The sequence below is a fragment of the Uranotaenia lowii genome, chromosome 3 (genome assembly GCF_029784155.1).
Source record: "Uranotaenia lowii strain MFRU-FL chromosome 3, ASM2978415v1, whole genome shotgun sequence".
NCBI lineage: Eukaryota > Metazoa > Arthropoda > Insecta > Diptera > Culicidae > Uranotaenia > Uranotaenia lowii.
The window spans coordinates 274,995,818-275,017,862 of NC_073693.1; the positions used below are offsets into that span (position 1 = coordinate 274,995,818).

Genomic DNA, 22,045 nt, shown 5'->3' on the forward strand with positions numbered 1-22,045 from the left:
TTTAATGCAAAATTTCGGCTCTCTAGGTCTTAAGACAGCTGAGCCTACAGAGAACAAACAAACAAAAAACACACAGAAATTAAAGAGTGGGGAATATCGGTGTTTTCGGGTTTCGATTTCTTTGCGGTCCTTAGTGTAATAAGTTTTTATTGTACTTAACTTATTAAAAAAATCTTTTGAATACCAAACGCAAACACAGCTCTTTTATTATCATCAACTATCAGTTAAAAACAACCGCAGACATTACCGCAGATGATAACATAATCGACACACGCGCCCAGCGAAGGGGCTTAATATGTAATATCGAAAAGAACCGGTAGGTACAGAAAACCTTAAAAACCTTCCGTTACCAGCGATTTAAAGTAGGCACCAGCTTGTTCAGCAACTTGTTGATCCTCTTCGTACCCCTTGAGAATCTTACAATTCTCATACCAAGCGGCCAACCTCGGAAACCGGGTGAAATCCACACCGGTGTGCTGTCAAAGAAGAATGATTAAGAATAATACAACAACATTGATGACTATTGAATAAAAGGTAGTTGAACCATACCACCATGGAGGCAATAGTTGGTAACAACGAGATATCGGCAAGCGTGATATTTTCCCCGGCAAACCATTCGTTACGGATCAGGTATCGCTCTAATTTTTCCAGTGCTTCGTAGAATTCCTTCTTCATGTCCTCACTGACGACGGTAGTTTGACGCATCCAGATTGGCATGAGCTTGAGTGTGGTGTGGGCGTACAGTGTGGACAAATCATGATGCAGAATACGATTGATGGCTGCCCTTTCCCGGGGTATGGTTGGGTATAGTGTGTGACCTGGGCTATAGGTTTCCACCAGGTAAGCTAGGATGGCTCTGGATTCCCACAGGTAGAATCCATTATCATCCAGGGTAGGAACCGTGTGCTGTGGATTCATCTTGAGGAATTCTTCGGTTCGCGTTTCCCCGGCTTGCAAATCCACAACCTTGAGCTAATGTGAACGATAAGATAGAATGTCATTTCATTGATATTCGATAACCGATCAATCTTTACATTCAAATACCTGTACATTGAGCCCCAATTCTTTAATTAGAAGGATGATTGCCCTAGCCGGTGGGCCCATGGGATAATAGTACAGCGTGATAGGCATTCTGGATCTGGCTAACCGATGGAAGAAACTTTTGAACCGAAACTGAGTCCATTGATAACCGAAGCATTTTGCCGTGCTCGTATCAATTCGTCATCTCCGATAAGATAAGTGATATCGGATATTCGCTAAGCTTGGCCGAATCAATGCATTTCGATTTAGTTGTTTTTATCGTGTTCATGTGTTAATTTTAAGAAATAGAATTGCATGAATGGACATTTTCCCAGTTATTTTTCGTAAAAAGCAAATAAGGGCATAATGGGTATTTTGAGTTGCGTTAAAAGTCGTTAGTTGTCTCGACATAGTCACTCCCAACGATGAGGAAGCCATTCACCAGCCATCGAAGCTGAACTTATTAAAATGGGCCCGGACAAGTTGGCCGATTGCCTACACCAGTTGATGGTTCGAATCTGGCACACAGAACAGCTACCGGAGAAGTGGAAGGAGGGGGTAATATACCCCATCTACAAGATGGGCAAAAAATTGGACTGTGAAAACTGCCGAGTGATCACTGTCCTCAATGCCGCCTACAAAGTGTTGTCCCGAATCCTACTTTGCCGCCTAACGCCACAAGCAAACAGATTCGCGGGTAGTCATCAGGCCGGCTTCATGAAGGTCCCTTCGACGAACGGACCAGATCTTCAGACTACAACAAATCCTCCAAAATGCCGTGAACAAGTCCCTACACACCATCTATTTACTGACTTCAAAACCGCATACGACACGATCGACCGTAACAAGAAATGGAAAATTATGGACGAGAACAATCAAGGCGACGATGGCTGAAACGCAGTGCTGTGTGCGAATTTCGGGTGAATTGTCGAGTTCATCCGAATCGCACAGGAGGCTTCGACAAATCAATGGTCTATCCTGCATGATGTTCAACGTGGCACTTGAAGGTGTCATTCGATGTGCGGTAGGCTAAATTCAGGGCACGATTTTCAACAGATCTGCTGCAACTCATCTGCTTTGCCGACTACATTGACAAACCGATCATCTGAGGCGGTGGAGGAGATCTACGCAAACTGAAATGCGAAGCATAAAGGATTGGGTTGGATACAAATGCTGGCCTGCGGGTCCGAGGCCGACCGAGCCCTCTTGTCCAGTAATAACAAGATCACGATCGAGGGCGACGAGCTGGAAATAGTCGAAGACTTTGTATATCTCGGCTCACTGGTGACCGCAGACAATCACAACAGCCAAGAGATCCGGCGGCGAATGATCAGCGGAAGTGGACTCCACAAGCAACTGCGGTCGAGAAGACTTAGCCCTCGCAAGAAATGTAACCTGTACATGACGCTCATGAAGGATGAACCACTAGCTCGCGCGACTTTACAATGAACCCAGTATTACGAAGGTGGCGAAGGTTGGACAGATACACTGGGCAGGACATGTTGCGAGAATGCCGGCTTGGCGACTGCCCTGAAAAACAGGTTCGCTGCCAAACCGGTAGGCGCACGTAGCGAGGAAGTTAAGCCAAGTGGAATGTGATCTGGCGTATCCCGAGATGTTGGAGAACGGTTTCTATGGACCGAGTGAATTGGCAGAATTTTGTTCATCAGATTTTGTCGTGAGATGGAAAACCATGTAAATAAATTACATAAATAAAATAAATAATTGTCTTGTTCTTTTGTAAATTTGTGATGTTTTCTGTGTGTTAATCGCTAGAAGGGGTAATTTAAAGTTTTTTATTTGAGTGTTTACAGTCAACTCTCTAGTGTTATCGAACATTTTTGGTCCTTCGAGCCGGATGGAACAGTGAATTTGTTCAACATTTTGAACAGTTCAGTGGTGGTATTGTGTTGACATTTCGTATCGGACACTTTGTACCTGCTGTGGGACGCTCCAATTGTTTAAAGTTGGCGTCATTTGGACGCGCATTGGAACAAAGCGCAATCATCGTGGAGGATCGCCATTGCGGATTCCTGATACCATCGGACGCTAGTGTTTGAGCCTAGCGAAGAGGACGGAGCCAGTGGATCCCAAGCAGAGTTGTTTTTTGATCGGACTTTTGGATAATCGGACGGATTATCGGACAGTTTTGGCTGGATATTGGAGATAAGTAGCGCATGAATGTGGTTGTTGATGTGTGGTTTCTTGAGATTTTGTGGCTGAAAAATAAATTCTGAAATTTTAATTGTATTTTGGGTAGTTGATCAATATTGTGTGCAATTCCAAATTGTTGATTCTACTTTGGCTGTCAAGCCGTGATTCCCTGTCAAAGTCGGTTTTTGTGAAACGTTGAGCAAATTGAGTCAAATTTGGTCTGAGAATTGATCAGATTGTGTTGGATAAGTGAATCAAATTGGTGATTCAGTCAGATTGTGTTTGAAAATAGAGTGAATCAAATTTGGGGTTCAACCAGTATGTCCAGATGTGTCCAGACCAGTGTCGGATTGGAATTGTTGAGTTCCTATTGGTGCAGATCGAATTTAGTGATTTCACTGACATATCGTCATGGTCTGTGATTTTCGGATTTTCTCTAAGTTATTCACAAGTTTTGGAATAAAATAACTTGCAAAATGGAAGAGTACAGCATCTTGAGGAAGCAAGAGCGCCAGTTGAGAGCCTCAATTAAGGGAGTCGCTAATTTTGTGCGACTTTTGAGCTTCATGAATCCCAGATTGAAGTAAGATTGTGTCTGTTAGAGTCGACATTGAAAAAGTTTAACTTAGTGCGATAAAAAGTTGAAGTGCATTTGGATATTGCAGACAGTGATGGTGAGAAAAAGGATGAAAAGGAGTCAGAGGCTGCCAAGAAAAGGAGATTGCAGAAACAGGCTACGGAGCGTGAAGCCAAAATCGACGAGAAAACTCTAGAGATCGAAGAGCAGTACTGCTCCCTGAAAGCAGCACTCCTTGCGTTGCGTCCGAGGAAGGTTGAGGTCTTGAGTGCATCTGGGCCTGCAGAAAGAGCTGATACAATCTCTCGTGTCAAGCTGCCAGTTTTCAATGGAAAACTCCGGGACTGGATACTGTTCCGAGATATGTTTGACAGCTTGATCCACAACAACCATCAAGTTACGCCGATGTGGTCTAGTAGATAGGTTGGCGCGAGTCTGGTATTGGTATGCCAGGCGTACTGGGTTCGATTCCCGGTATCGGCAAGAAAATTTCGAATCCTATAAGCAGCCGACAGGTAAGATTTGTGTCATTCCATAACTGACTATATAATAGAAATCTTCAATCAGTTGCCAGCTGGCCAGGTATATACACGGATGCCGGAATACCTGTAAGTAAACTAGCCCACCTGATTGATTCGTTCTTCCAAAATATACCTACATCAACACACGTAATACATTCACTCCATAACAGTTCATACGAAGCCATGGGGTCCAGGTATGGTGTACGCTTTGCATTGGAGATTTGTCGAACTTAATAATCTAAAGAATGCATGTGAGTACATACTCAGGCAGAAACTGCGGTGAATCAGTGCACCCATGGTGGATAATAACCAACATACATACATACAACTGCTCTTGTCACGGGTTTTTTGAGGCGTCTGGAAAATCATGAAAAACTGAGCTTTCCTAACTTTCCCCTACTATTTATTGCATTAAAGTTTTGGACATCATGCAACACTTTTCAACTTCAATGCCTTCTAAAAATTTAATGTCCACATGTTGGACGATGAACCACCCTAATCTAAAAATGCAGCCATATGCGGCTACCAAAGAAAACTGGCGAACAGTGATGTCGAACTTCAGGCCACAAGCGTTTAACGAATCACCAAAGCGCATGAGTTTAAACACTGGAGAAGGTCACCCACCGATTTTGCTTTCCCAAGACTACGGAGTGGTCAGTCCAGATCGGATAACCGAGCACAGAAGGTCACTAGTGTAGGAAATAAGGTGTATGAAGGTGTAAGGAAATTGAAGTTTTATTTTAAATTCATTATTACGAACAAATACATAAATTGAATTCCTTCGTAATCCATAATAAGTAATTTTCTGACGAAGTAGTCAAAACGGTTTTCTCAAATGTTGCAAAACAGCGGAAGCGTGTAATTGAGAGAATGAGAATTGACGAGGAGTTTATAAGCTACTATAAAAGAGATGAGAGAGAGAAACAATGGAAGTGAGTGACTTCGGGAAAAGGAGAAGACATTCAGTTGGATAAATTTGGAAGTAACTGACGCGTTTTGTTATCGCAATAAAAAAGTGTTTTTTTATGAAGAAAAGTAGTGCAAATTCGAGCAACAAAGCCCAGAGTCACGACACCTGGGAAGCTCTGCAAAACTCCACAAATTTGTACCTACACTTAAGAATAAAGTTATATGGCGTTCAATATAATAAATGTAGTGTTTCCTTGCAATAAATGTGTTGTGATTAAAGTTGTACGTCGGTGTTTTTTAATTATTGGGCCGGAGTTGACCAGAACCTCGAACAAACTCAACTCAAGGCACTACTAAGTCGTGGCATCAATCCGCTCTTTTGAAGGCAGAAGGGGAAGAGCGACTACACTGCAGAATCCAGGAGTGGTCAGAAGGTCAACGGAGGTCATTCTACAGCCAAACGGGTACGTCATCCCCCAACATTGATCCTTCGAGGAAGTATGAGCCTCTCACAACTATTCTCCGGAGGAAGCGCCTGGGGAGCAACATTTTGAGCGCACTGTCCATCGTGGTTCAGACGGACGCTACACAGTAACACTTCCCAAGAACGAGCACACTTTCTCAGAACTTGGTGATTCAAGGGAGATCGCACTGAAAAGGTTTCAGAGTCTCGAGAGATGATTATTGAGGGCTGGAGATATTCGACAACAATGTACTGACTTCATGCGAGAATACGAAAATGGCGGACACATGCGGAAGTTAGATGCAGATGATTTAAATCACAATCGGTGCTATCTACCACATCACCCCGTGGTGAAAGAGGCCAGCACGACGACGTAGCTAAATGTCCCTAAATGATGCTCTACTGGTAGGGCGCGTTATTCACAGATAATCACACTGCTTGTACATCAAATGTTTTAAAGTTTATTCAATTTACATGGTCAGAAAAATTATTAGCTTAACCGGGTATTTTTTTAATTTTGAAAAACATACGATTTTCACAACAAATACTAAGAAAAAGGGGTAAGTTGCAAGAAAATTTGTTTTTCATGAAAAATCAAAAGAAAACGGTTGTAAATTTATAGTTATTAGGTAATACAGTTGCGTTAAAAAAAGAAAGGGACGCGTTTTTTCTGACAGTGAGAAATACAACTCGAAAAATTGAAAATTTGTGAAGTTTTCAAAGGAACGATCGAATATCGAAGATTTTATGGTACTGGCCGACCCGAAGAAAATTCACCCTAAAGATTCGAATCCTCTGAAGAAGCGCATCTGAAGAAGTCTCCACAACACCACCTGATCCATCTGAGCCAAGAATTGCCGACACCTGGAAGGAATCGTTGGTTTTAACTGCAGTGGAAGCTATTACTCTGCCCTGGATCCTTCGAGGTCAAAATTCCCCTTTGGTGCTGTGGTGAGCCCGTTCTAAATTTTTATTTAAAAATAGTTTCCTCGTAAATACGATTTTGGTTCCATTTTTTTTTTAACAATTTTCAAAATCGATAAAAATGTCTAAAATTTAGTTTTTTCGTATTAAAAATGCAGTGATCGATCTCCCATAAACTTGGCAGAAAATAAACTAATGGATATTTTATATGATGCTTTGGAGGCTGATTAGATGAAGTTTTCAGGCTAAACTTAAATTTTAAATAATTGAAATTATTTCAAAGGATTGTTAACGTTTAAAACTTTTTTTTTATTATAACTGCAGTTTTGAAATTTTATTAATAGATGTATATAAATTTTATCTCTACTTTCTTGGATAATCGAACTTTAATTGAGCTGCTAAATATGTCAGGTATATTTTTGACAACTTATTTGTTATTGAATGTTGAGTAGTTTTTTTTTACTTGGTAGTTTTTTAATAAATATTCCAAATTGATTCTATAACGAAGTCATCACTTCTGTTTTCAATGCATTACATCGTAGGCGATATGAAAAAAAGAAAAGTAAAGTGCTAATCACGAACAGTTTCTTCTGTTACAATACTAGAATAACAATATTTTTGTTAAAAAAAAGTTGAAAAATTTCATTTTTTAAAATATTGCAAATCAATGAGTTCTAATATTTTAAAGATTCGTTTAAACAAATCTTGAGTTTAGAGAAAAAAGCAGCGGTAAATGAGAGTGCGTTATACACGAACAGTAGGAAAACAGGAATATATGAGATTTATTCTTCAAGATCACAACACAGTCAAAAGTGTCTCCAGATCAATCCTTTTACCCAATCTCCCAAACAAAATTATTTGCTAGGATGCAGAGGTGACCTCGGTCCTAATGCACAATTTTTTTTTTCTTTCATCCCTTTCTCTTTTTTCATACCTATCTCTTGACTACTAGGACGTGGCCGGCGCCGTTATTGACGTTAAAAGAGAGAGCATCAGTTTTGGACATTGTGAATGTCTTGTCAATCCCAGACACCATTCTTTTGACCTCTGATCAAAATTGATGGCCTCGGTCAATCACGGAGTAGCAACCATTGGCGATGTGGAATTCATTCTACTGAGCCACGCCTGCGATTATGGAGTTCGAAATGCGTTGGTGTTATTTCAATATAATAAGCTAAAACAATTGATTTTAAAAAATTAAGCATTTTCGGGTTCCATAGTTTAAGGTGGATGTGAGTAGTCAATCAAGCTAAGCTAAGCTAATACAGTTGCGTTAAAAAAAGAAAGGAATCGCGTGGAGCTGCGCGCATACTTTCAACTTTGACAAGCTGCCATTTCTCTCTCGTTCGACATTTTTTCATGAAAATTTCACACAATGTAGTTCAACTATTGTGCTAAATTTCTACAAAATTTAAAGTCTTTTCAATGACGGAAAACAAAGATAGAGCTATTTCCGTAAAAAAGGAATCTGGAGATGCTTCACTAAACTTGCTGTATCTTCGACAATTTTCATTGAAAATTCTTGAAATATGGTCCAAAGATGTAAAATTGTTGAATCTAGTACCAGGCCATGTTTCGTCTATATCGATGAACGTGATCAAAAATGGTGCCTGCTAGAAAATGTGGTTCATTATTGCCCAACATACGATTTCATTCTTTTTTGGACGGATGTTTGTATGGAAAATATAGTAATTTATGTATTCTTGGTTTTTTCTTTAACAAAATCAAAATTTATTACAAAGAATGTTGTAAATTGATAGAAAGTTCCTTCCTGCTTGTATTGAAACACAAGAGCGAATAGAATACTCGCTTTAATTGTGTATCAAATTTGTTTATCGGAATAATTAGCAGGTCATTTCTGAAACTCTGTTCTTCTTATATTGAACTCTGTTGAAACATTTTCTCTCCCGAAACAAAGCACGAATGAAGTTTTTATCAATTTACAATACTCTTTGAGAAAAAATTGGATTTTTTAAAAGAAAAAACCAAGAATACATGAATGACGATGTTTTCCATCCAAACATCCTTCCAAAAAAGAATGAAATCGTATGTTGGGCAATAATGAACCCGATTTTCTACCCGGCACCATTTTTGACCGCTTTCACCAATTTTGACGATACTTGACCTGGTACTAGATTCAACATTTTTACATCCTTGAACCAAATTTCAAGATTTTTCAATGAAAATTGTCGAAGATACAGCAAGTTTAGTGAAGCAACTCTAAATTTCTTTTTTTTACGGAAAAAGGTCTATATCTTTGTTTTCCGTCATTGTAAAGACTTCAAATTTTGTAGAGAGTTAGTTGGAGAGTTGAACTAGATATTGTGAAATTTTCATGATAAAATATTGACCGAGAGAGAAATGGCAGCTTGTCAAAGTTGGAAGTCGGTGCGCTGCTTCACGCGATTTCATTCTTTTTTGAACGCAACTGTATATTGGTGATGTCATTACGAATATTTAAAGCACAAAATGCAGTAATTTTAAGTGTTGTTTGAATTAAATGTTACATTTTTCTGTCAAAAATATTTTGAAAGAAAAACCATAAGGTTGCTGCATACATTTAGGGGTAAAAAAAATACCAAAAATTCTACACAGTAAACGAAAATTACCGAGTTCGGTAATTTTTTTACCGAAATCCTAACATGTGTAAATCGTTAAACTGTTCGGTAATTTTTTCGGTAAAAAATAAACGAACATCGGTAAATGAAGAGTCGATTTACCGATGTTCGTTTATTTTTTACCGAAAAAATTACCGAACAGTTTAATGATTTACACATGTTGGGATTTCGGTAAAAAAATTACCGAACTCGGTAATTTTCGTTTACTGTGTACACTCAGAAAAATACTATTATGTATGCCATAAGATTCTCTTATGAAGTGGCGCCGTAAGAAAAATTAATGAAATTCATAAGATTGTCTTATGACGCGAATGAATTCTGAAGATGAACGCCTACTTCAATGAGAGGTTGTTGCTTTTCATAAGAGATTCTTATGGAAACAGTAAATCACTTTCTAATAAGAAAAATTCTCGATATTTCATGCTGAAAACATTCACTTTATTGTTTGCAAAATTTGTTTAAAATTAAATCCTTCATGGTCACCATCAGCAGCGCATCAACAGACAGCTCCATCAAAGTTTTTTTTTGCCGCATTTCAATCTTCGACCTTTCGTTTTTTGCCGATCAGCTTGCTGAAAAGTAAACAAATAATGTATTTAAGTTTACTAATATATTCAACGTTCACACCAAAAACATCAAATCGAACTTACCATTCCGGAGATAACAATAACATTTAACATTGAAGGAAAACTATAATAACTCTGAACTGGCGATTGCTTCGTACTGAAAAAACTGATGCTATGAATGAATGTGTTCATCATTTTTTCACAATGCCGTTTCTTCTATTTTTCATAAGAACATTGTATGAAAATTGAAAGAATTTCATAAGACTCTTATGAAAAATTAGTTTGGACGCATAAAAGTGGTTCATAAGATGTATCTTATGAAATTTATAATAAGATTTCCTCTGAGTGTACTAGCAAAAATCATGAAAGTTATTGATAGGATGGATGGAATTTTGAAATTGGTGCAAAACAAACATATTCCAGCATATGGAAACGAGATAAAAAAGGCGAATTGCATTTTGATGCATTTTTGCCCAGACTGGTGACTGAATTAAAAAAAAATGTTTAAAAAACTGTGGTGACTGTCCGAAAAATATTTTACACCAACAGTGTTGATATAGGATAATAAAAGCAATATTCAAGTTGTGGGTGATATCATCAAGCCAATCCGTCATACTGGGTGAAGTTTTTTTTCAGAATCGAAAAATGAAAAAGTTTGTACATCTATTGCTCGATTTTTTTAAATTTTCAATGAGAAATCAACACTTTAAAAAACTATTTTTTTTTTTGAATAAGTATTGTGGTATTCAAGTGTTGCATCTCTCCCTGCTGTTCCAATAGGCCCCGTTTCAGAAATACATTTAAAAAAGTACCAACCCGTTTACGACATATTCTAATAAACAAACAATCGTAAGATTTTCTACTTTTCTCTACACAACTTAGAAAACTAATCGAGTGATCTGGAGAGAAAAAAATCCACTGTAGTAGCCAGTAGGTAACGGATTTATCAACGTTGCCTTATCTTATCAATGGAAAAGGTCAAATCAATGCTTTTATCAAACGTTAAACATTCGGGAGAGTACCTATTGATGTTGATGACACTTTCGTATCATGTTTTGAACCATTAGTATAGAATAACAATCCGTATCCGGAAGATTCAACATGCCGATTATCTTATATAACTTCCCAATGGGAGCTCCAACAAGGGCGATTCTTCTTTTGATAAAAGAGTTGGACTTAGATGTTCAGGTAATTAGGAAAAAAGTCTACCCCTTTTTAGAAGAACTTTGATTTTGTACTTGTTTCAGCTAAAAGAAGTTGACCTAATGGGTGGTGGAACTCGGACTGAAGAATTCATCCGAATGAATCCTCAGCACACGGTTCCGACCCTCGACGATAATGGATTCTATCTGTGGGAATCTAGAGCCATTTTGGCTTATTTGGTGGAAACTTATAAACCAGGACATGATCTTTTCCCCACAATTCCTCGGATAAGAGCCTGTATCAACCGAGTTTTACATCACGATTTGTCCGATCTCTATGCTAATACCAGTCTCTTGTTGGCTCCCATCTGGATGGGTAAGACAACAGTTGTGAGTGATGAAGTGAAAGCGTCCTTCCAAGAAGCTCTCGAGACGCTGGAGAAGTTTTTGATTCGGAACGAGTGGTTTGCCGGAGAAACCTTGACTATTGCGGATCTTTCGATTTTGCCATCGATTTCTTCCATGGTGGTAAGTTTTGATTATTTTATTTTAAAAAATTATTTGGTAAAACAGTGTTTTGCAGCACATCGGTGTCGACCTAACGAAGTTTCCAAGACTAGCAGCTTGGTATGAAAACTGTAAAAGTCTCAAAGGCTACGAAGAAGATCAACAACTTGCCGCTCAAGGTGGAGTCTATTTCAAGTCATTGCTTACCCAAGGATTTTAAACAATAAATTTTTTTTAATATCGTAGATGTTTACATAAACCATTTTAATAAGATTCACTTTTCTTTTATTTCTTTATGCTGATAACTTAAAACCTCCGTGAACAAATTCTGACCGTTTATGAAGACAATCCACTGCGATAGATCAAACAGCTAATCAAAATCCAACATCTGATTCGAGGGTGAGCGTATTCTTATCAGAAGGGTTACGCAGCGAATTCGAATGTGAAACATATCAGGCCTCAGATTGTCCCTCTAAAACGGTGCCTCGATTGCGTTCGATAGCCAGCCCCAATTCAGTCTCGAACCAGTCGTTGCTCAAGATAATTCGAAATGCCCATCACTCTGTACTACGCACCGTGGAGCCCTCCAGCCCGGGCGATTCTGCTTCTTATCAAAGAGCTTGGATTGAATGTTGAGGTGAGAAGTGAACTTATTTTTCTTAAAAATATTTCAACTAATATTCTATAAACAGCTGAAAAAAGTTGACGTCATGGGTGGGGAGACGAGGACCGAAGAGTTTTTGAAGATGAACCCTCAGCACACTATTCCGACGCTGGATGACAACGGTTTCTGCCTGTGGGAATCCCGAGCAATCTTGGCCTATCTAGTGGAAGCCTATTTCAACGGCCATAATCTGTACCCAACAATTCCACGGGAACGGGCCAACATCAACCGGGTGCTGCACCACGATCTAACCTCGTTTTACGAAAATACCATCCGCCAAATTGTCCCGATTCTGAGACGCGAAACGACGGTCTTCAGCGAAGAAATGAAAAGCTCCATACATGAGGCGCTCAAGAAGCTGGAACTATTTCTGGTACGGAACGATTGGTTCGCGGGAGAAAATCTCACCATAGCGGACATTTCACTGGTGCCAACAATTGCTGCCCTGGTGGTAAAATAGTATCAATCAAATTCAAACAAATTCAAAAAGATGAAATTTCTCAACTCGATTTCAGAGCTTTGGAATCAATTTGTCCAGCTATCCGAGGTTGGCCGAATGGTTCAAGAACTGCAAAGTTCTAAAGGGTTTTGAGGACGACCAGGTATTTGCTCAAGAGATAGCGGGATACTTCAAGACGTTGGTCACCGAAGGCCTGTAGAGGAATTCGTTCAGAAAAAAACAGGGTTGTCATTACATAAACAATCGCACAGTTATGGTTATCAGATGTCGCGTGTTTTGGAACGTAGCTCATGTGTCATGTGCCGATAGGCCCCGATTAATCTGTTCAAAGGTGAGCAGTTATCTTGGACGATTGCCAATTGATCAGTGAAACAATAATGTAGATGTGTTTGTGTGTAAATAAAGAAAAAACCATGAAACGGTTAAAAATTCTGGAACAAAATTGGACCTGTTTCCGAATTAACTTCACCGGTGAATGAATATCATTGTTCTCGCACGAATGTTTTCCTTTTTGAAGCCATTCTACTCTGAAATTAATTATTGCGTTTCTTAGACGATTAGAACTGGAAACGAGAAATGTGCACAAGCTGAATTTTTGTGTTGCCAACCAAAATATAAATAAATATCCGTAAGTTCGTGTTATGTTTGGTATTTGAAATTCTACATTCCTTAATGTGCTTAAAGTTCTTTTTAAATTCGACCTAAAACATTGTTTATTGAGAGATGGCTAAACCCATTCCAAAAATAAATTTATCACAAAAAGGAAGGGACCCCCTCCCTGCCAAGCGGAAAAAATGGTAAAAAATATACGAATAGGCTCGAACTACATTAAATTTAGAACTTTTCCTAATCAAGATACCCTATAATTTTCAAAATTTTCCACTCTGTTGGGATTTTTATCCAACAAAAGAAGTTGTGTTCCATTGGGGTGATTAATTTTCCAACAAGCGCTTTAGAACGTTGAACTTCTATTGGCAGTCAAACTTTTTTATCCCTTTGTTAACATTGTAACAATTATTTCATGTGAAACCTTGAAAAATCCTTTTTATTCGCTTATAAATTTATGGGCTTGTGATATAGCTCAGTTGGCAAGTCTGTTGTCTCCTGAGCCGATGTCTGCGAGTTCGAGCCCAAGAGTAAATATCGAACACAGTTGTACCGGATAAGTTTTTCAATAACGATCCGCCAACTGCAACGTTGATAAAGTCGCGAATGCCATAAAGATGGTAAAACGACTATAATCGAAACAAAAAAAAAGCTTATAAATTTACAGAAGTTTAGTTAAGTGATGACAGACCACTTTAGTTCTACGAAAAACGTTATCGTAATGGAAACTTTTATTACGTTTTCCGAAAATTGCATACCACATGTGTCAAATAACATAATTTCAGTATTGTTTCAGTTTCAAACAGTGATGCGAATGTCATCCAAAAGGCAGTCGGGATCGCGACAGTCGCATAACATTTTCCAATGACATTCGAAAATGTCTCAATGACATTGACGGTCATCCAAAAAAATATTAAACGACTGGAGAAAATGTAATTCAGTTTTGCAATGACAGTCGCTCAGAAAAATGTCATCGAATTATTCATCTAGATAACATTTTTGACTTGTGACAGTCGAAGATTCTGTTGGTTCTCTGACAGTCGGAATGACATTTTTGAATTTTTGGATTCCGTGACTGTCATGGAAAAATTTAAAAAATGTCATGATTTTGACAGTCACAGTCGGTTCACTATGGGGCAGTTCCATACAATGAGGCGGCAAAAAGTATGATTAGGTGTTTTGGACTTTTTTGTAATTTTTGAAAATTTTGTATGAAAATTACTATTATAACTTAAGTTTTAAGTTATTCATACACATTTTTTTTATAAACAACTTTTAAAGTAAGATGCTTGGTTTTATTTTTGACCCTACTTTTTATTTCTTTTGAAAACCGGGTTTTGGACTAATTGATCATAAAATGATAAATATCATCAAGACATTTCATGAAACACAAGAGAAAAATGTGTGAAATTATTGATCAATCATGAGAAACTTTTTTTTTGACAAACCAACAAAAACTTTGTTGAATTTATACTCATTAATGGGTAGAAATAACCCATTTGCATGATATTTTGCCTTCAAGTTTTTTTTACAACACGTGTTGTATTTTAGCATGCTGTGATGCAAAAATAGTAGTATTTCTATCACATACGGCTCAAATATAAACAGTGCTGTAAAAAAATAGAACGCCCAAAGATCTTGAAAATTATTTTGCATGGTAAAATTTTCAAAATGTCAAAATTTCTACCACTTTTTCCCAACACCAGTGAACTTGCTCTGACTATCACAATCTCGATGCAAGTTGTAACATTCATCCCAAATGTTATTTGACATTTTCTCGAGGGAATTTCTTAGCGATGACATTCACAAAATCCTAGAAGGACATGACTGCACGCAGAAAAAGGAAGGGGAGTCGATATAACAAAACGTTTTGTTATTAAATTTTGTTTTAGCAATGCATATTTAATGGGTAGTTTTAATATAAAATTTAATCCGAAACAAAATCCAACATATTGTAATTTTTACAAAATAGTCGAAGCCAATACACCGTGTATGGCGAGGGGTATCGCTTTATTTTAAAATATTTTTTTTGTTATTTTCAAATTTATAATTGGATTGTTTTTGAACCAAAAATAAGTTTAATTAGCTTAACGTGTGATTGCCCGAATAGAAATGCACCGTGAAAAAACCATGAATTCCATATTCACAGACCATAAATATTATCGTCCTCGATACCGTGAATGCACATTGGAATTCATATTTTTAGACCATACATTTCATCGTTTTGACGAAAATAACCATGAAAAAGGGGTATTTTTATGCAGCGTGACCATGAAAAAAATGGCGATTTTCCATACATTGGAAAGCCCAAAAATATAAAGTTCATGGTTAAAACAGCTTCCAGTTTTTCACAATAAAACCATGAAAATATGTTCATTCCGATCGTTTTAGCGAAGATGGAAATCAAGGTTAATTGATGGTACAAAAGTATAATTTTTACCGTACAATTTCATGGTTTCTACATTGAAAAATTCACATTCTCAAGGTTTGCAATAAAATTTTATTCATTTTCATACTTCATTTTAATAAAATATTTGATCACTCATTTTTCACATTTTGATAACAAGCACCATGCACTTTACTGTATCACCGCCGACCGTTTCTAATGTGGAACTTCCGATAGGAGACTGGTTTCTTCCCGTTGGCCACTAGCTGAGCTATTCTGGAACCTGACTCTGGTTCCGACAAGGTCTTCCCGATGGCATTTTCCCCGTTTTCACATCGGCCCATTTTGAAGGACTCAGCACATTTCCGACGGCTGCCAATGATTTTCCCGTACCGTCTTCGCTGATGGGGGGAAAACAACCAGACGCTTTGTTAATAAGAGCCTGCCTTCCGGAGCTGTGGAACAGTAGCATCTAGAAAAATAAATTAACAGTTCTCAAAACCGTAAATAAATAAATAAAAAGCAACTTACCGCATCCAAAATATTTTGATGCGCACCACAAACAAATTGACCGCGAAAACAATTTTTTGCCAAAATGGCGCGCACTGAAGAATCTCTGCACGATCAATTAAAAGTGTGTAAAATAACCAAAAATTTACCATTGTTCGTTTTGGTTTGGACTTACATTTTACCATGAAGTACACTGTAACAATAATAATCACAATAAAATTATAGTTAAACCGTGTTTCTGTCATTTTCGTCAACTATGGAATATTTTGAATAAACTATAAACTTTACGGTGACTTTAAAATTTATGGTGATTTCGAAATAAAATGCGGTTTATAGATATTTAGATACTACGGTGAAGTTTACAGTTAACAAAACAGATTAGGCAGGCAGTTGAACAGGCAGTGGGAAGGTTAAGATTAAAAGAACATCTGTGTAAGACCGATATTAATGCAACTAAATGTTGGAAAAGTGTGGTTTTTTATGGAGTAAAATGGCCTGGCATTTGAAGAAGAGTTGAGGTGTAACATGTGCATTGTGTAAACGGAAGGATGTTAAGAAGAAATCAGGTTTAGAGTTGGACCTGAAAGGCTTAAATGATAGAGGAATGTATGAAATGTTGTGATCCGATGGAAAAAGTGAAAAAAAATTAATGGCTCCATTGATGGTTCTTGTAAATGATGGCTTACTTTCTGTGCGGTGGGCTTGATGCGGAGGAAGTGAGGTGCAAGTGAGGAAGGCAAATCAATCAGCGAATGAACTAAAGGGAGGCCAAGCAAAGATTCGAGCAGATGCAAATTTCAAAATTCCACAGCCTACTACTATGTTCGTTTTCGGGATGGTCTTAGAAATGAATGAACCAGGGGCTTTCTGTTCGATCTGGTGGCGTTTTCAAAGAGTGTGCTCGCAAATTGGGAGAATTCGAGCAGTGTGACGTGCGCTGAAAAAAAAGTTCTAGTGAAATGGCGATTATTGAGAAATCGATCCACTTAGATGTGTGGGTGTAATGAACGCGGCTGAAGAAGTCATGCTGAATTCGTTTGACAAAATATCCTAAATATGACTTTGATGTGTTTTTTTGAATTAAGACATTTTCAGTGTTTTTGGTGGATTACTTATATTGAAACAATTAGCGTAAATTGTTAATTTTGGCATGGGTTTTTTCGTTTTTGCTTAGCGTGAAATTAAATAAAGGTAAGAGAAGCTGTTTTTGCTGCACAGCATTCTCCCTCAGACCAGACTTGAAAGTCGCCGAAGGGGGCGTAATATGTGAGGAAGAAAGTAGGTGTCCGCGATGTGAAGGTCAACCGCTTAAAAGTAGATCCCACGTTTAAATCCTTTGTTGTTTAATAAAACTTGCGGAAGGAACTTTTTTTTAATGAAAACAAAGGCAGAGTATGATTGATTAAAAATAAAAATCGTTGAGTGAAAAATGACTGGGGAAGGAAAAGGGTGGGTGATTATTTCGTTGGTAAAGTTCAATGAATTTGGTTTTACATACTGAATTATTACCACCTGGAACCATGGACTGTCATTTGAAAATCGATTAATCATAAAGACTGTAAAGACATGAAAAAATAGTCGGTAAACGAAATTGAGGGTAAAACAGCAGGTAAGATTTGAGTTGTTTTGAAAGATAAGACGACAGTTTTATTAAAAGGTAAGATGGTCATTATATAACACTTTTCTCGCTAAATGTAAAAATATAAGATCGATCAATCAATTGCCAATTGGGCAGGTATCTAAACGTATGCGTAATACCTGTCGTAAATTAATGACACTCAAAATATTATTGATTTTAAAACAGTTGCGTAAGTGATTGACTCGTCCATCCAAATAACTCATACACTTACACGCTAAGCATTCACTACATAACAGTTCACACGAAGCCATGGTGTCGGGTATGTGGTTAATTGCATTGCAGATTTGCCGAACTTATAATCTAAAGAATGTAATTAGCCGCATACGTTGGCGAAACTGCGGTGAATCCGTGCACCCATGGTGGATTACCTACATACATACATACATACTTCAAAAATTTTTTATTTTAGATCAGATGGAAATAAATAAGGCTGTGATACTGGTTAAGGTCGGTTACAGCTAAAGGTAAGCTTAGTGTGTCTTAAGGTATGTTGGGTATAAAGGTGAGATTGTGCTGTTGTATAACTATTTCATTTATTGATCATATGATATAAGAACGTTCAATCAGTTGCCAGCTGGGCAGGTATCTACACGTATGCGGAATACCTGTCGAAGATTCATAGCACTGAAAATGTTATGAATTTTATACGGTTGCGAAACTGTTTGCTCGTTCTACAAATAAGACATACACGTACACGAAATTCATTCATTACATGACAGTTCACACGAAGCCATGGTGTCGGGTATGAGCTAATTTGCATTGAAGATTGGCCGAACTTATAATCTAAAGAATGCAATTTAGTGCATACGTTGGCGAAACTGCGGTGAATCCGTGCACCCATGGTGGATTATCTACATACATACATACATACTACGGTGAAGTTTACAGTTAAATTGAAAAACATTGTTCGGTTATCTTAAAACCATGGTCTTTGCTATTCGGGTGATGATGTCAAAAAAAGAAAAAAAAAAAAAGAATGAAATGCAGCAAAGAGGTTGGAGAAAGCGCAACTGTTTTCCCTTTCCCGGATCTTTCCGGCCGGGATACAGATAGAATGGACAAAGAATCATGCAGGAATTGTCTCCCGACAAAGGTAAGCTAGCCTAAATATTGAAAAATTTCATTAAAACATGTAACTACTATGCTTAATTTATTAAACTTCCGTTCTAATTTTTCATGTTATTTTTCCTCGCAGGTTGCTGCTTTGTCCAAGGAATTTGCTAAACCCGCCGGCTGATGAGGAGAGCAACATCCATGGAATGCCTATGTAGCAGATTCAGTTCCTGTTCCGCGTTTCGAAGAGAATTTTTCGGACTAATGCGCCGTGCGCCGGGCCCGTTTCCTGCTGGAGCTATATAGAGTAAGTTTTCAGTTCATATTCAACTGTCCGTCCAGTTTGAATACGTTTTAGAATAGGCCGGATATTTTTATATGCCTTGGAAAAAAGTCCAATTTCATTGAACTAACGTCACCTTTTCTTTCTTCTCTCTACCTGGGGACATTTCAGATGCCAGGGATCAGATCATTATATTCGCGCTCAGCCGGGCATAGGGAGAAGCAGTCGAAACACCTATTTAAATCAACATCCGAACATGGAGCTGATATCTAACAGGCGACAGGCTCTGGTGCTTCGAGTACTTGTTGCGGCTTCGGTTAGTTGTTGCTGCTGGAAGAGCTGTCCCGCGAAAATCAAAATAAAATTTGAAAAAAAGTTGAATATAACAAGCTTTATGAATAAAAACTGAATTACATTCATTATGTGTATTATTCACAAATGCAACCAATCCATGAAAACATCAAACAGGATCATTAAAATCTATGACTTTTCTATTTTATTTTGAATTAAAAATTGAATTTTCGCAATCCAAAAACGTTTTTTTTATTTTGAAACAATCAAACTTCTTAAATTTAAACCAGTTTGTTTTAATTTTTTTTCACAAAAATATTGTTATTTTGACAAGAAATACGATTCGTTTTCAAAAAGGGCCTATATTATTTTGATAAATACACTCGCTTTAATTTCAACTACACTTTCGTATAAAAGTAATCAAATTTATATTTCTGCTTTTTCCCAACCAAAATTTTTATTATTTTCTTCCAAAATTTTATCATTCCTAAAATATATTTTTCTGCGTGTGCGACAGTCGTTTTCGTACTGATGAATGTCGCTCTAGGCTTCAGAAAAATGTTTAATGACATTCGGACAGTTATCATCCCTGGTTTCAAATATTGAACATACAGAGGTGTCTATTTACTGTCGGTTTTCTCAATTCCGCTTTTAGATGAATTATTCTACCTGATCTACAATCATTTTTTCTAATTAATCCAAAATGGTGGTAGGTTTTAGACCTGACTGTCTATTGTTATTTCCTCAATCAAATGTAATTAAACTCACTAGATAATTTAAATTAAGAAGATGCATTTAAATTTCAAGAATCACATTTTACATTGGGGATTTTTTTTTTATTATCTGACAATTTGCGCCGGGGGTCTTCAGATTTTCCCCATAATTAAAAATTTGGTTCATTTTTGCGACTTAAAAACACATGTATTTTTTCAGATTTCTAACATTTTTATTTTTTGAGTAAGCTTCGGTTAGATTTTTTTGTCAATAAAAAATCACCATTTTTCAAAGCTACGTAACTCTGTTATTTTTCATCGGAAATTATAAAATAGCACATCAAAATGCACTGAAATTTTATCAGCTTTCCAAATAAAATAGTTGAAAAAAGATAAATAAAGACCTTCAACATGAAAAGTTGTAAATAAACTTTAAATGGCGTCTTAAAGTACCGTCTGCACCACCGAATGTTTTGCAAAAAATACCAATTAATAGCTCAATTTATGATGCAACTTTCATCTGAAGACACCAAAGAGGGCCATCATTTTCTTGAAGAGTTATGAAAGAAATAATGACAATAAATCTCTTTTTTTGCGACGAAAACAAACAATGGTCGAACAAATGCACTCACATATGGAGGTAGCGCGCACTTCTAACAACATGGGAACAAAAGAACTTACCAAAGCAGGTAAAAAACACTACTTTGTCGTGCTTTGTAGAGTGTTTGCAGCATAACTGACTTTAAATTATAACCAAAATTCTGAGTATCGTATTGTTAATGTGATATAACAAATAATGGGAATGTTGCTTTTACAACCTGGTCATATGATATATGTATAACTTATTTACTTTTCGATCAAAGATCATTGTGAAGCATAATCAATGCCAATAGTAGAAGGTTTAGTCCCTGTGTTTGGGATCACATAAATGTGATTAAAATATGAAATATAGACGTGCTTTACATAGTTTTTATATCGGGAGCTAAGCACTGGACACCAAAATGTAGAAATAATCGAAGAGCTCAGTATGGCTAGCCCAGGCTCTAAAAAGCATTATTCCCATTGTAGGTAATATGGCATGGAAAATATGATACTTTTACCATATTCGTTTTCTCCATTCGCCTAGTTTTGAGGTTTTGACTAGAACGAACATAATTCGTGGTCAGTGTTTTGCTACCTTGATTGCTCACAAACGAAAAACAGAAAAATCTGTAATTTCACAGAATTTTGAGCAAACTTTCATCACAGCATCTGTGTCACAGAACAAAGAACTTTGAAAATTCACAGGGTTCAAAGAATTTTTGAATTATGAATTTCCAAAATCATTGTTTTTTTAGCCAATAAAAAATTTAGATTTTTGACTTTGAATTTAAAAAGTATAAGATTGGTAATTTTAATTGATTTTACCCAACTTAAATGTTAAAAAAAATAAATATAATGAATTTTCAATGAAATTAAAGGATATAGCATCACAGAAAACCCTCACAGAATTTTTGGGTAAAATCACAGAAGGTCAGAATTTTTTTTTTCTCAAAACGCAGAATTTTTTCTCATCAACCTTGGTAGATGGTTAAAATTGTATGAGATTCTTCTTTTAGAATTGGGGAAACCTTGATGATATTTTTGTCAATCGAATAAGGCAAACTGATACGTTGTTGCTGGAATGCGTTCTAGAAAATTTCTATTCTACTTTGGCAAAAAATATTGAAATGGTTGAAATCTTCTATCTATAGATTATTGATAAGTTGAGTAAAGCTTTCTAACACAAATTCTTCTGAAATAAATGTTTATTTTCACAGTTAAACATTTATCTCATGTACCCATATATTTTCATAGGTCGCTGATGTAAGAATTGCATGTTTTATGCACATTGGTAATCTCCAAGTCAAATAAATCAAAACATCGGGAGAAAACTCGAATCATCATTTCTCAAATGATAAAATCATGGAATCGACTGCTCACTAATGACCCTAACGCCCTCGAATGAAAGTTCCTGCCTCGAATCAGCTCATTAGCAATCATTGCCCGGGCCAGTCGAA

At 37.0% G+C, this 22,045-nt stretch overlaps 3 protein-coding genes across 3 annotated transcripts; 2 read left to right on the forward strand and 1 right to left on the reverse strand.

Annotated features, from left to right (window-relative positions):
• Nucleotides 1-210: 210 nt before the first annotated feature.
• LOC129755260 (glutathione S-transferase 1-1-like) lies at nucleotides 211-1,159 on the reverse strand. Its single transcript, XM_055751652.1, has 3 exons — nucleotides 1,045-1,159; nucleotides 550-972; nucleotides 211-476 (listed from the first exon to the last, which is right to left on the reverse strand). The coding sequence occupies exons 1-3, from the start codon at nucleotides 1,129-1,131 to the stop codon at nucleotides 333-335; spliced, it is 654 nt and encodes a 217-aa protein (XP_055607627.1). The 5' UTR covers nucleotides 1,132-1,159; the 3' UTR covers nucleotides 211-332.
• Nucleotides 1,160-10,718: 9,559 nt separating this feature from the next.
• On the forward strand, nucleotides 10,719-11,674 carry LOC129754361 (glutathione S-transferase 4-like). Its single transcript, XM_055750374.1, has 3 exons — nucleotides 10,719-10,940; nucleotides 11,000-11,422; nucleotides 11,478-11,674. The coding sequence occupies exons 1-3, from the start codon at nucleotides 10,854-10,856 to the stop codon at nucleotides 11,619-11,621; spliced, it is 654 nt and encodes a 217-aa protein (XP_055606349.1). The 5' UTR covers nucleotides 10,719-10,853; the 3' UTR covers nucleotides 11,622-11,674.
• Nucleotides 11,675-11,775: 101 nt separating this feature from the next.
• On the forward strand, nucleotides 11,776-12,940 carry LOC129754362 (glutathione S-transferase D7-like). Its single transcript, XM_055750375.1, has 3 exons — nucleotides 11,776-12,038; nucleotides 12,094-12,516; nucleotides 12,581-12,940. Exons 1-3 carry the CDS (start codon nucleotides 11,952-11,954, stop codon nucleotides 12,722-12,724), a joined length of 654 nt encoding a protein of 217 aa, XP_055606350.1. The 5' UTR covers nucleotides 11,776-11,951; the 3' UTR covers nucleotides 12,725-12,940.
• Nucleotides 12,941-22,045: the final 9,105 nt, after the last annotated feature.

What these genes read in the sequence shown, in the direction of transcription:
- LOC129755260 (XM_055751652.1), bottom strand. Translation starts at nt 1,131, where the DNA reads ATGCCTATCACGCTGTACTATTATCCCATGGGCCCACCGGCTAGGGCA. An exon ending in AATTGGGGCTCAATGTACAG is followed by an intron (nt 973 to 1,044) that starts GTATTTGAATGT and finishes CGTTCACATTAG; the next exon opens with CTCAAGGTTGTGGATTTGCA. An exon ending in CAACTATTGCCTCCATGGTG is followed by an intron (nt 477 to 549) that starts GTATGGTTCAAC and finishes CTTCTTTGACAG; the next exon opens with CACACCGGTGTGGATTTCAC.
- LOC129754361 (XM_055750374.1), top strand. Translation starts at nt 10,854, where the DNA reads ATGCCGATTATCTTATATAACTTCCCAATGGGAGCTCCAACAAGGGCG. An exon ending in AGTTGGACTTAGATGTTCAG is followed by an intron (nt 10,941 to 10,999) that starts GTAATTAGGAAA and finishes TACTTGTTTCAG; the next exon opens with CTAAAAGAAGTTGACCTAAT. An exon ending in CATCGATTTCTTCCATGGTG is followed by an intron (nt 11,423 to 11,477) that starts GTAAGTTTTGAT and finishes AGTGTTTTGCAG; the next exon opens with CACATCGGTGTCGACCTAAC.
- LOC129754362 (XM_055750375.1), top strand. Translation starts at nt 11,952, where the DNA reads ATGCCCATCACTCTGTACTACGCACCGTGGAGCCCTCCAGCCCGGGCG. An exon ending in AGCTTGGATTGAATGTTGAG is followed by an intron (nt 12,039 to 12,093) that starts GTGAGAAGTGAA and finishes TTCTATAAACAG; the next exon opens with CTGAAAAAAGTTGACGTCAT. An exon ending in CAACAATTGCTGCCCTGGTG is followed by an intron (nt 12,517 to 12,580) that starts GTAAAATAGTAT and finishes ACTCGATTTCAG; the next exon opens with AGCTTTGGAATCAATTTGTC.